At 42.1% G+C, this 14,128-nt stretch overlaps 1 protein-coding gene across 2 annotated transcripts in view; it reads left to right on the top strand.

Annotated features, from left to right (window-relative positions):
• The window catches only part of gpc1b (glypican 1b), a 62,690-nt gene that overhangs the window by 26,888 nt on the left and 21,674 nt on the right, over positions 1 to 14,128 (top strand). For both annotated transcript variants that reach the window (XM_085806014.1, XM_085806015.1), the window contains one exon: positions 10,441 to 10,599. In XM_085806014.1, the coding sequence (XP_085662140.1) occupies positions 10,441 to 10,599 (159 nt within the window). The remainder of the gene's footprint in view (positions 1 to 10,440; positions 10,600 to 14,128) is intronic.

Raw genomic sequence — 14,128 nt, 5'->3', positions numbered from 1 at the left:
TTTCAAGAGCTCACAACACAGCAGTTTCATTAAATCTGATGAGATAAACTGATAAAACCGAAAGTGTCACTCATTTGTACACTTTTCTCACTGGTTTTACTTTAATATCCAATGTGTTGTGGATTTATTCTCCATTGCATTTATTGATCAATCAAATATTTGACACATTTTTAACAACAATAGTTGAAATTCCCCAGGAAGTCATTCATCTACCGCTCTCCTTTCTCATTTCTTTCTTTTCCTACCTCGTGTTTGCTCTCTATCTTTATTAGTTTACTTTGCTTCTTTTTATCTTTGGTTCTTTTCTTCAAACTTTTCATTATCTCTGCTTTTCTTTCACATCGCCCCAGTTTTTTTTTTTTCTTTGATCCCTCCCATGTGCTCACCTTCCCCATTTTCTCCTGCGTACATCTCTCTCAGCAGCATCACCCACCACCCTCTGTGTCTCTGCCTCTGACTCAGTCCTGGCTGAATGTGTTCTAGCTCTTGTTGCTTTGACAGGCCCTGACAACAGCAGGTCAGCTTCTATCTGTCAGCTTCTCCACCTCTGAGCGCCAGCGAGCAGAGGGGGACTGGCTGCTTTGTTTGTTCTTTCACCATCAGGAGACAGGCCTGCCACAGAGGGAAGCTTTGCAGGTGTGTAGGAGTCAAGCCATGAGCTCCCTCATAAGCCCCACAAGCACTAATGCCTGCATGTCGGCACAGGCACATATATACAGTGTAATGTATGAGCCGTCCCTCTCTTTGCCTGCCTGTCTAGCCAGTGGCAGAGCCAGGGGGTGACCTTGGGTGGCCCTGTCTGGCACAACATGAAGAGTTTTCTGGAAGGGTGGAAAAAAAAAAACTCATCATGGTTTCAGGAAGACAGCATAGTTTGACGGTGTGTTCATGTTTCTGGCTGGTTTCTTGTTGTATAACATCAGGTTATTTGATAAATGGATGATAGAGATCAGGTTGTGTATAATGCAATAATCTCACTGTGGTGCTTGGTACCTGTCTGTCATAATTAAGTTTGATCCACGGTGCAGATGCTTTGGTTGGATGAATCACTGCAGGTTAGCTCTTGTTAAGTCTGATTTATTGTTTCACATTAGTATTGTAAGTATATAGTATGAAATAGTATTATGTTATAATAACAATATTTATTTTTATATTATACTATATTATACATATTATCACCTAGTAATGTTGGTATGACCAACATTTTTTTTTTCATACGCATTTAGCTTAGTTTTTGCTGAGCTATTCATGAACAAAAAAACAAACAAAAAACAGAATTGTTGTAGTTAAGGAAAGTCGAATGTGAAAAAGTCTATTCTTTATGGATTTTTAAAGCCAGCAAAACTGTCTGATAGCAGAGTGCCTGCTATAGCTTTTAAGAGATTTTGTGAACTTTCAAAACTTCTTCCGTTTACACAGGAGGCAGAAGAGTAATCCTTCTGTCGTCTGCATCAAGTGACAGGATGTTCTGTCTGTTACTGCTGACGCTTCCTGTCAAAGTCCTTTTCTAGATCATCAGTGGAAAACTCACCCCCACACACACACACACACACACACACATATACACACACACGTACACATACCACAACAACACACACATTCCTCCAGACACAGAAATGAGGTCAGCTCTCTGTACCCTTTAGTTACTGCTTTTATTTTGAGATGGCCAATGATACAGCATGGCTTACGGTCAAGATACACATCAATAGGGTGTATAACTCTTTCACTGACTTTGTACCCATTGCTTGCCTCCCTTATTTTTCTCCATACACACACACACACATACACTGAGATTCAGCAAGTCAGTCAACACACAAAGGAGCTCATGTTAAGGCCTGTCTGTAAGGATGGATAGGGTGTAGCTGGGGCAGTATGTGTCTGTACTGTACCGTTGGGTTTGTTATTCTTGTAAGATCTAAGCAAATGACATTCTGCTGAATTCCCGGTCATTCCAGTGTAATCTCAGTTAACACATACACACACACACACACACACACACACAGTGGAAAAAAAGCTTTGAAAGGATAAAGAGTGTTGAAGACACAGAGGAAGGCAGGACATGGTCGGGCAAGTTGTTTGGAAATCTCCAACCCTACAACAGCCTCTTTGACAGCACTGTGACTGTACCTACTAAGTGAAGGGGACAGGCTGCTCCCACCATTTAATGCAGCTGGCACCCATGCTCTTTGGTTAGTCACTGGCCACTGGCATTTGTGTGTGTGTGTGTGTTTGTGTGTGTGTGAACAGGAGAGAGCAACAGAAAAATCAACACTCGGGGAGAGTGAGAACGGGACAAAAGAGCAAATGTGCTCGTGTGTGTTGTGTGTGTGCGTGTAGGAGTGGGCAGTCGAGCATGTTTCGCGGGGCTATAGCAACTTAATTACAAAACCTGTTGTAATCCATCATGTTCCTTATAAATCACAGCTCCCATTAGAGGGCTGCAACAGGATTGGAATCCCACAGGTTCTGTCCGACCCAGAACAAATGTTGCCGGCCCGGGCCACTGGGCTTAACATTCACATAAGGCAATTTCCTCCACCTGTGTGCCTTAAAACAAAATACAATCTCAGTTTAGTGTGTCCATCTTTCTCACCCATTCACATTCTTTCTCCCTCTCATGTAACAGGAGAAGTTGCCATCCCTAATCCATTTTCGTCTGTAAACAATGACACTATCGCTGTTGTTCTCAAGCCTGCCGCTCCAGCATCTGCTTCACATCTGTTGCTATGGGAGACAATATAAACTATCAGAGAAACAGGGACCTGATCCATAATGATTTTTATTCACATGCAGGTCTCAATGCCTCATGCTGAAGCTGTTTTTACTTTTAGAGGCATATAATAAGGCTTTTCAATCTGACTTAATAAAGAGCTGTGCACAATTGCATAAGCTCTTTTTAAAGTAACAGTAACACACAGTTTTACTTTTCCTTTGGGACAGGGCAACAGAATGGTGCAATAGCCTGAGTAATTATGAAAATGCTGTCAGCAGGATATTATGTTCACTTTCTTTTTCACTTGTTCACAAACATATGGGCAAAAGACAACACCCTGTCTTATCTTGGTCAATCCCATCCTGCCCTTTGCTATACCCTGCTTCCGTTCAATACTCCACTCCTTTCTGTCCAGCCCATTTGTTAACACAAGCTGACCACTGAGTTAATCACAGCCAGAGCTATTTAACTCGAACCCAGTAATCAACTCTTGCTGCCCACATCATTACATTATCACATTATCCATTTAGCTGTTCCTCTCTCTCGTAGTTAAAATGAAGAGTTGGTCAGACTTTTTCCCAGCCTAATAAGATGAGTCTGATTCAAGTCAAGTGAGAGAAAGCGTTCCCGTTTAGCATGGTAATACAGAGTGGTGATTCAGGGGTCTATTGCTACCTGTGCTGATGAATAGCTGTCTGGATCGCCAAAAGTGCAGGTAGCCAGTATGAATGAGAAAAGAGCAGCTTGAAAGATCAGCCAGCCTCACTAGTGATATGTTATTAAAGGGATAGTTCACCCAAAATTCAAATTTCACTCATTATCTACTCACCCTCATGTCGACTAAGGGCTGGGAGAATTTTCAGAGTCCTCCGTGCCTCCTCGGAGTTACGGGGGGTCCATGCAGCAGTATTTGTCGATATAATGGTTGTGAATGGTGCTCACTTTTCTTCGTCCAAAAAGACACACCAAAAAACATCCAAATACCTCCATACTGCTCGTCTGTAATGTCCCTCTTGTATTGAAGCCCCGACATGAGAAATTGTTCCGCCGGTCAGTGCAAATCACGTGAGATTTGCACTGACACAGGAAGAGCAGTGAACTGAGACACTGGGAGCTTTCGCTACAAACTAGCTTAAAATCTAGACTTATTTAATTTTTTTCGGAACAATTTCTCATGTCGGGGCTTCAATACAAGAGGGACATTACAGACGAGCAGTATGGAGATATTTGGATGTTTTTTGGTGTGTCTTTTTTGACGAAGAAAAGTGAGCACCATTCACAACCATTATATCGGCAAATACTGCTGCGTGGACCCCCCGTAACTCCGAGGAGGCACGGAGGACTCTGAAAATTCTCCCAGCTCTTAGTCGACATGAGGGTGAGTAGACAATGAGTGAAATTTGAGTTTTGGGTGAACTATCCCTTTAATGTGTTGCGTGGCCTGGCTATACTGTATGTGACTCTCCGCTTGGACCATGTTACCACAGTGGTGAGTGACTAGGGTGTAGGTTAAAACTGTGTCTTTTGTGTGTCTGTGAAAGTTCAAAAGGACAACAACAGACACATAAACAGACAGACTGGCCGCAAACAGCCATGCAGCAGGAGGACAGAGACCATATTGTTGGTGTTGTATGTGATGAGCATTTGTCTGGCGGGTATGTGAAATTTTAGCATGTACAGTTGGTGGATCAGCCACGTCAAGCTCCGCTGCCAAGTCGCCCCTGTTGTTTTTCATCTGTTTAACCCTAATCCACTGTTCAAGTGTGTGTGTGTGAGGGTGTGTGCGCATGTGTGCGATTCCTGGTGTTCCACGGGTGTTTTCCTTGGCACTGGCAATAATCCGCCTAACTGTGGACACATACACACACAGGCATACACACACTCTCACCAATGACTGTATTAAGCTGCTAATCTCTCAGATCTCACAGCATGTGCGCGCACACACACACACACACACACACACACACACACACACACATTGGTTTGAAACAGTGTCAGTTATGCAATGGCAGCTATTACCAGGAAACATCAGTTATGTATGTCAGCGCATCTATGTGGTCACGGTCATGCCATTTTGTCAAATGACCTCCAGAAGGAGAGTCTAGACATTCACCAACTGTCCACATATAATGCATCTTTAATTCGTTTTCACTGTGCAAAAGTCTCCAAGGCTTGATGACATGCTACAGCATTTAGGTGCTGAATACATAAAATATGAACATACTCAGGCATATAAAAAGTGTCAGAGTTTAATGCACACTCCCTGTGCTCATACTGATTGATGTCTCGATTATTGGAATAATGCAGAACAAGATCAAGATGGATCAGCTACCCTGGTAACGTGCCAAATTTTTGATCCTAACAATAGGAGCTGGACAGGGTGTCGGAGAATGTTAGTGGTATATCACAACCCGCTGTCATGCACCGTCCAAAAAAGTAACAGTTTTTACACAGCTGTTGGAAAACGCAAGAGCAGATTTCACAGACGCCAATAGTTTACACAGGCTGAGCTGCTTAAACAGTATTTGAAATGTTGGGAGGAAGCAATTAACCCAGGGAAAACACATAAACTTCTCAAAGAAATGGAAAGATTCAGGAAGTCTTTTTTTCAGTGGTACAGTAGTGGTGATTGCTGTGCCACGCTGGTACCAGTTGTCATAACAAAAAAATGTTTTAAATGCACAGTACACAAAGCAAAACAAACAAACCCCACAGCGGACACAAATGGAAAAAAAAAAAGAAAAAAAGAATATTCTACAGCCCAATGGTCCACCACAAAAGAAGCCCAGATTATGAATAAACTGTGCACAGTTGGGGTCATGTCTAAAACCTTCCATGAACACACTGAATAGTCCCCAAATTATATACAGTATAATGCCAGACACAGGTTAATACATTTTGAATTGGTGGAGCAAATATAGAATCAAAACTTGCCACAGCTGTGAAATAAATTGCTACAGTGGCCTTGCATGACTCTGTGGGAGACCACTGTTTATTTTATTCCCCTTTTTTTGTGTGTTTTTGCATCTTTTCAGTATCCATGGACGAGGAAGAAACAAAAACACACAGAGTAGTCACAACATGACGGTGACCTAACCGGACAAGAGCAGAATTTTTGACTTCTTCTGTTTTGTTCACAGACTTCCAGACAAATGACGGAGACACTTTGGCTTTTAGTCATTCTTAATTTCCTGTTTCCCTCTCCTCTCTCGCCGTTTTCCCACCGTCTCTAAAAGCCCCTGACTGTCAGTCTCTCCCATGCTTTATCACAGCGTGCACGACCTTATTCTGCCTTCCCAGATTGCTGTTTAATAGGACCTTTCCTCCCTGGTGAACCATGATAAGCTAATGGTAAGGGAATTGCTCACCATTTAGCAGCCGTATTTGTCAAAAGAAGAAGGGGAAAGAAGTGATGGAGGACTAGTGTGGGGGTTAAAGTGAGTCAGTTTTCCCTAATTTTCCCCTCACGCATCAACTAATGTTTGTGTGGGTGGGTAGTTTATGCATGTGCCTAATTTTAGAAGAGGCCAAATAATTGGCCTGCTACCTCTGTGCTGATTGGCTTCGCAGAAGGTGGTTGATTAATGCAGAATACCTACTCTGTCAATTTAAATATATTTGAATAGATCATTTCAAACAGATCTTAATTATGTGCGATTTTGTTTCATCTTTGTGAACCAGCGGCGCAATCAGTTTAAACGCTGCAATTCACCCTCTCTTGCGGGACATGAACCGTGTTATTGTTGTTATTATGACCGTATTTCTCAAGTCTATCGTGCATTCCATGAAGTTTATTCAGACTGGGGGAACAATAGAGGCAGGAAATGGCGAGAACAGGCTGGAAATTGGTTATTGCGAGGGTAAATCTCTACTGTATGAGGAGTGGTCTTGTGATATGTAATGAAAACATGTTTTTTTAGCTATGTGTTAAGTACAGAAAATGGGATATGTCTGGTATTACAAGCACAGAAAATTGGGCATCTCAGGCATTAGTGCTAGCCTCCCTCTCCGCGTTTGGCCGTGGAGCTGCCACTGTTGGAGCCTCCCACCAACACGGCTCTTCTCCAGATTGAGCTGCCCTCCTCTGCTGATTACTCTAGTATCCCCCCCTGGCTGTGTGTCTCTGTGAGAGAGGGAGATAGAGATGTGTGTGGTGTGTGTGGTGTTAAGGATACATTCCCTTTACACTTTGATTGAGCGTGGCTTACTGTCAATCTCACCCAAATAGACACACGCAGCTTTACACACACACACACGGGCTTACTTCAGTTTACTGAGTCAAATGGAAGCGACCGCTCTGTTTGTAACATTAGCCGACTATTAGGTTAGCCAACTGGAAACATAATGCTGTGCTACAGGTGACCTTTCCTGCTGCTTAGCCAGTGTGTGTCCAGGTCTATGAGTATGTGTTATAAACTGAACTGAGCTGTTTGTGTTTGTGTGTGTGCGCACTGAAAAACGCCACATTGTTTTCCATATATTAAAATGGAGGCTGTTTCTGCTTGGCAGCATCTGGAAACCTCACACCTCCTACTATTTGTGTGTGTGTATTGTGTTCTTTACACAGATGTCCTTCAAATGGCAGTCGGCTAGCAGATTGCACTGGAAGAAATGGCCACAGGCCCATAATACACACACATGCACACACATACACACACACACACACTAAAACCAGTCCAAGCATTTAAATGGCCGTCCCAGGGGCTGACAGATTGCAGCTGACCCCTGATAGTACTGTATACTATTCCTCTATCAATCTTCTTTCTTACCCTTCCATGCACCCCTCCCACCTTCTTTCTTCTTCTCTATTTCTTTGTGCTGGCTTCTTCACTTCCTCATCTTCTCATTCAATTGATTTTTCCTCTCACTGACACGCACAAATCTTACAGACTCACACGCACAAGCACATGCGCCCTTCTCCAGGCCCAAACTCTTCCCCTTGGTGCTTGGGCGTGAGTCACATTACGACCAGTGAGAGGGAGCTGAGAGCGGCTCAGTGTCAACTTCCTCTCTCCAAACAGGGGAGCCTGCTCTCCACTTTGGTGTTGAGAGAGAGAAATTGCCTTTAATTGCTCCACTTCAGAGCTGCCTTGGATGAGGTACTTAAAGGACAGTTACAGAAACTTGGTTGACACATAATCAGTGAAGGGTATGGATTCTTGTCATACACACGTTGAGTGTAAAACACAGCTTAATGCACGAACAGGCTGGGGGGATACAGCGTGATTAACTCTGGCAATAAATACAGTAAATGAAGGTGAAATGACGGCTTGTAAATGTTGAGCCAGTGCACGCAGAAGGCCTGACGATGAAACGGATGGCGGGATCGATGTTATCGATGGCAGCACTGTGTCCATAGACTTGCCTTCAGTTAAAGCTCGGCCAGGTGCATGCTAATAACAGCCTGGGGGACATTAAATCATTAATCCTGTACTAGTGTGTTTATACCTCTGTTATTAATTAAATATTTCAAACAGGCTTAGTATCAGACTAAGTATTAGACTTCAGCCTGTTAACAAAGGATAGAATGGGGACAAAGTTCCTGGGATGTGTTACTGTTCATGTTGTATTAATGTAACAGCATTGTGCTTTATTTTATTTTTTTAATTTGAAAAAATTATGGATTATTTTAATATCCTGCGCTGATTGGTTTAGAGGAAGCTAATCTGTGCCATTTAAACGCTAAAGGCAATTGTCTAGAAACCATCTTGCAACACAGCACAATAATAACAATGATTAGAAAAACAACGCAATTTTCCATTTTTAAAAAGTAATCCAAAGCAAATGCACACATTTCAATTTATTATAATGATAAAATAAAAAGAAATAAGTAATAACATGGTTTGTGGTTGTGTGTGTGTGTGTGAACATATGGATCCCTGTGTGTATAATATACTCTACAATAAGAGGCCACGCAGGAGGATCTCAGAGAGCCCTTAAGCAGGAAAGAGAGGAACTGGAGAGGAATAGCTGGGGAGGTGGGAATTGCGCAGAGGCAGTTAGCACTTAATGCTTGTCACCGTAGGGCCTTTGGGTGGGCAGGTGGATCCAATGAGATTCAGTTAGGTGCCTCTCTCAGAGAAGCAGTTACACAATCAGAATAAAAAATACTACAAACTGCTATTGCTCTAGACAAAGTACAACCAGTGGCTCATTAATATCAAATGAAAACATAGCTGCTAGCTTGTTATACAGACTCTGGACTGGCCAATAACAAGTAGCTACTGTTATTGTTATCACCTTATTTTAACCTGTAAGTCCACTGCTCCCTTAAGAATCACAATAGAAATGTACATCCAGCAACATCTTTCCACTTTTTGTGCGTTTGAAAGTATCTTTAGTAACAAAAGGTTGAGGTTTTAATAATTAAAGTGCATCAAGTCTTCATCTTTGATTAAATTTTGATGTGATGGACAGATAGAGGATACTAAAACTACTACACAGATGAACAATGTGTGTGTGTTCTATTATGCAGGGATGCGCCAGACGTCCATATGAAATCCAGTGGAGAAAAGGTGTTTCCAAACAGGCCCAGAGTGACTCATCATATAGACAACTGCAAGCTCTGTGTTTGCAAATAAATTAAATATTTATTAATCCTCCCAATAAACAAAAACACACACGCAGCAAAAGAGGAGCAGCTGAAAAAGTTATGCCAACCTATCTGCATTTACGCTATAGCATATTTGAAATGTGTCTGTGTGGTTTTATCCAGTGTATATATAGGTAAATTAGATGCTTCATTGAATTTAAATTTCCGGCAAGGAAAAAAAATATTTCTATCATCTTCTGTGTCTTTGTGGTAGAAGTGTGACAGAGTAATCTAAAAGTTGGAAGTCTCCATATCAGTGTGCTGCACACTACTCTTGCAATACACATACTGCATACTGCATACTGTATGTGCTCTTTTCACTTTGGATTCATATTCTTGTGTTTGGAAAAAGTGACAGTGGGAAGGATTCTTCAGATGGGAAAAAAAAAGAAAAGATAAATACATATAGTATGTATACATATTGCAAGTCGAAGCCATGCATCAAACATTATCCGCTCCCTTCACCTGTAAATGAATGTCACCCACAAATTTTGTTTGCCTCGAGCTCGGTTGCATTGATGTGGATGATGGAATTTCATTCTTACATAATTTGATCTGATTTCAGCTGCAGCTTGACTGCAGTTTTAAACAACTTTGAAAAACCTTGTTTAAATTCTCTCCTATGGCTCATGCACACGCTAACACCGAGACGCACACTGGGTTTTGAGTTTATGCGGTTTCTGTGCGCGTGTGCGTGTACATGTTTGTAATGCATGGACAGGCATGCGTGTCAGGAGCTCTCATTAAAATTGTATGGGAGCCGATGCTGTACTCCTGCTCCAATGCTCCCATTGCCACAGAGCTCTCCACATCTTGCCAGGTAATCAGGCGGGCAAGCAAATGCAGCCCTGCCTCCTTGACTGCCAACAGGCTGGGTTTAAGGCTGTATAAACAGCCACTGCAGCTAATTCAGCCTGTCATGTTCATGTTCACTGTGGAGCATTTTAAACAGACGTGAAGAACTATTCATCTCTGTTTTGTTGAGTGCTGCTTGAATTGATGGGACCTGTTAATGCTAATGTGGCGTTTCCTGTCTCCCCCCTCCCCTCCCCTCCCTCTTTCCTATTTTTCTCCTTTTCCTCACCTTCCCCCAATGCTTTCTCCTCCTCTGTCTCCACGTGTCGTCCTGCTACAGGGGAACACCTGCGCATCTGTCCCCAGGGGTACACCTGCTGTACCAGCGGCATGGAGGACAACTTGGCCTCGCAAAGCCGCAGGGAGATAGAGACACTTCTCAAAGACGCTGGACGATCCTTACAGACCTTACTCACTGGACAGTACAAGACCTTTGATGGTGAGTTTTCATATTTTCAGGTGCCTGAAATCCGTGGGAGAATGAGAACTCAATGACCCAGTGTTATTGTTGGGTTTTTTTGTGTCTGTCTGTCTGTCTGTCTGTCTGTCTGTCTGTCTGTCTGTCTGTCTGTCTGTCTGTCTGTCTGTCTGTCTGTCTGTCTGTCTGTCATGATCAACACATCGTCTCGCCAGTCATGTTTATCACTTCACATTGTCATTCCAATAAGTGTAAAAGATAAGTTAAAACCATTTCATCACACAGGGTGCAGATTGATGTAGAGCATTGATATTCTGTCAGGCTTTAGGTTGGTAATGCCTTTTAGTGGTCTTGTCAGACAGAAAACTTTTTCTCTTTACTTTGTAACCAATACAAATCTAGATTTCTCCATTTAAATGCTGAAGTCAGACTCACAGAGAGGTTTGAAAAAGTTTTAAGATGCTAACTAGGCGATGGCAACACAACACACAAAGATAACAGAGTTTTATATATTGGAAAGACTGGAAAATCAAATCAAAAAATTCTGTAATTTTTTTTTTACTTTTAACTTTTCACCATACAAGAGAGTAAATACACATTTTATAGGTTTTTACATTAAATTGGGTTAGGATTTTAGCCTTTGACAATATTACAGTAACCATGACAACATTGTATGAATTAGATCCCATGTAATGTTTAATTGTATCAGTAAAGGCCACACACACACAAAAAAAAAAAGAAGAAACAATTCCAATGACCAGCTTCAAGTCTCATGTACCACCTTTAACAGTAAAGCTTTAATACACATTATGGAATTACAATTTCTGAGTTTTTGGTGACATGTACTGTACAAGTGCAATAGTTAGAACTGCTATAGTAAATCTACTCTTCTTCTTAACAATATGAAATAAATTCAATGCCCCGGGTGTGAGAAAAGCAATGAGAGGGAGAGAGAGAAAGGAAAGGGAAGGGATTCTCAATCTTAGAACACTGGCACCAAGGCAATTATTTGTGTCTAATGACCTGCTCCAGTTAATAGAAAGGTGTCTCTGTGCTCCACTTGTTCTCCTTGGCCAGTTGGTGACAATGGATGTGTCAGCTGGGAGCTCTGAGCTTGGCTAGTTAGTCTGACCTTTTCAGATCACAGTGATCAGTGGCTGAGTGACATTTGTTTACTCCTCTTGCGTTGCTCTGTCTCCCTCTTTCACATTGGTTCCTCCCTTTCACTCGGTGGGTGCCGTTACGGCTGTGCCAAAGGGACACAGTCACCCTGCCAAAACACACAGAAGTACATGCACACACACACACACACACACACACATGCGCACTCAAACCTGTCCAACGCATACAGATTTTCTCCAAGACAGTTTATGTCATCCTACAGTTGTTGAACTTTACCGTTTTTCAGGGAAACACCTCATTTAGCACAGTGCAGCCTGTAAACAACATAGACTGTAGACACACACATTCAAGCAGCACTCAGCTACAACCTCTAAACACTGTAATGATGTGCATCCAAAAACGCGTAGATAAATACACACATGGACACAAGTCTTGCGCATGGTAAATTGTGTTGCCTCATAATGAAGTCATTTGGAGCTTGTTTTTGTCTATGTACTATATGCTTTGCCAGACATGTTCTTACACATTTTGGATAGCTGCTTCTTTTTTGTTTTTGGTTGTGCACGCTCTTCTCTCGCTCTTTTCAACTTTATGCCATTTTTTCCTCCCCTGCTCATATCCCCTTATCTCACCCCTATGAGCATCAGATGGGGACTGCAGAGCTGACAGAGGGAGGAGAGAAGTATATGTGTGTTGGGACCTTGAGGTCTGAAAACCATCTGTTGTTGACTGTGTCCTCTGAAGATGATAGCTGAGAGATAGACTGGGGTTAATTGGACCATAATATGTTACATTTGCTGCCACATGATCAGCAGAATTTGGCAGGATTCAGCCATTCTTATTAAAGACATCCTGTTTTTAGCTGAAGCTGTTGACTCATTTCAATTTCAGGCTCTGGTAAAATAAATATCACAGAAATCTAGTCACTGCTTTTTTAGTGTTTTAGCATAAGTGACTTAAGAAATAATTGTGCTATTCCCAGGATTAAACAATAAATGTACTCTAAGGGGAAGGTTAAAATGTATGGTTATGCATTGAACTGATCTTAAACCATGTCCAGAGCAGAGATTTGAGTCCATTTGGCTGCAGGAGAATGCAGTGACATTGTACCACGCTGCCAGTCCCTGCACATCTGGCTGTGTTTAGCAGGGTGTGGGCTAGCTAGCGCCATGTGGCTAAGTGTAGGGTGTTACTGTTCCAGCCCAGTCAGGCTTGGCCTTTTTAGGTCATGGGACTTTGGAAGAAGCCCCAAGCAAGCCACAGATTAGAGGACCAGCATGCTCACATACAGCTGGCTCTAAACCTAAGAGTGTGTATACTGTGTATGTCAACATGGAGATGTGTGCCGATGTGCATGTGTTTGTAAGTTTTGTAATTTAGAGTGTGTCACTGGGTGAGTGAATGAATTTGGGCTTTGTATACAGTATGTGTGTATGCGGTTTGCACTTGGTATTCTCAGTCTCCCTGCTGTCATTCATACTGTGTCGAGTGGTACAGGCTAAACAATATATTATGTTAAACAAAGATGCAGTGCAAATTGCTAAGGAAGGAAAAATTAAACAAAGAGGCTGGGTGAAGCAGAGGGCAGGGTGCAAATGAGACAGATGGAGGGATAAAACATACAGTGAAGAGTGGTAGGCAGAAAGAGTGTTGTAGAAATAAACAGAGAAAGAGAGATGGGTTCAGATGTGAAAGTGAGAGGGAAAAGGTCAGAGAGGGCGTAGAGAGTGATGGCACCAAAGGGAGCGATGTGTTCGATGGCAGCCAGGTGTGTTAGACAGACGGAAGACTTAAACCTGGCAGGTGGTGCCTGGTTTAATGGTGTCATCTCTGGCATCTGGATTCACTGCGTGTTGTGTGTATGTGTATGCGTGCATCCCTTGTAATACTGCCACATATACCTTCATGCAACCTTCTACTTTGTACAAAGAGATACTCACTCTTTATACAATATTGAGATCACAGGGAAAGCCCATAATCATAACTTTCATACCTCCTGTAATTAAATCCTTTTACTTTTGAAGTTTGTTTGTACATTACGTACAGTAAAGCCTTGCGTCATGACCTTACACGTTTCTGCAAAAGCAACTGTAAAATTCCTGTCCTGATCCTGCCTGATCCAAAACTCAAAGTCCTCCAACACCAGGCGGTTGGAGGTTATGGAAACCTTTTCCTTCCCTCTAACGATGTAGTGAAGAAATAATTTAAAACACATTTAAACTACGCCTGACCCTGTTTTAATTATGTATATGGGTATAGCAGGAAGACCTTAAACAAGTTGTTGATTATTAATCAGTCAATTACTCAAAACTCTTTTGATAATTTATGAATCATTCAAGCCTCTTTCCATGTGTTCCATGTGACATTTCCTTAAATGTGAGGATTTATTGCTTCTTTGTCTTATATCAGCTGAATTTCTCTGGGTTAA

The sequence above is a fragment of the Trachurus japonicus genome, chromosome 17 (genome assembly GCF_045865225.1).
Source record: "Trachurus japonicus isolate A0001 chromosome 17, Traja_1.0".
In the NCBI taxonomy this organism is placed as follows: domain Eukaryota; kingdom Metazoa; phylum Chordata; class Actinopteri; order Carangiformes; family Carangidae; genus Trachurus; species Trachurus japonicus.
The sequence above is the reverse complement of the archived record's forward strand: the minus strand, read 5'-3'. Positions and strand labels throughout refer to the sequence as shown.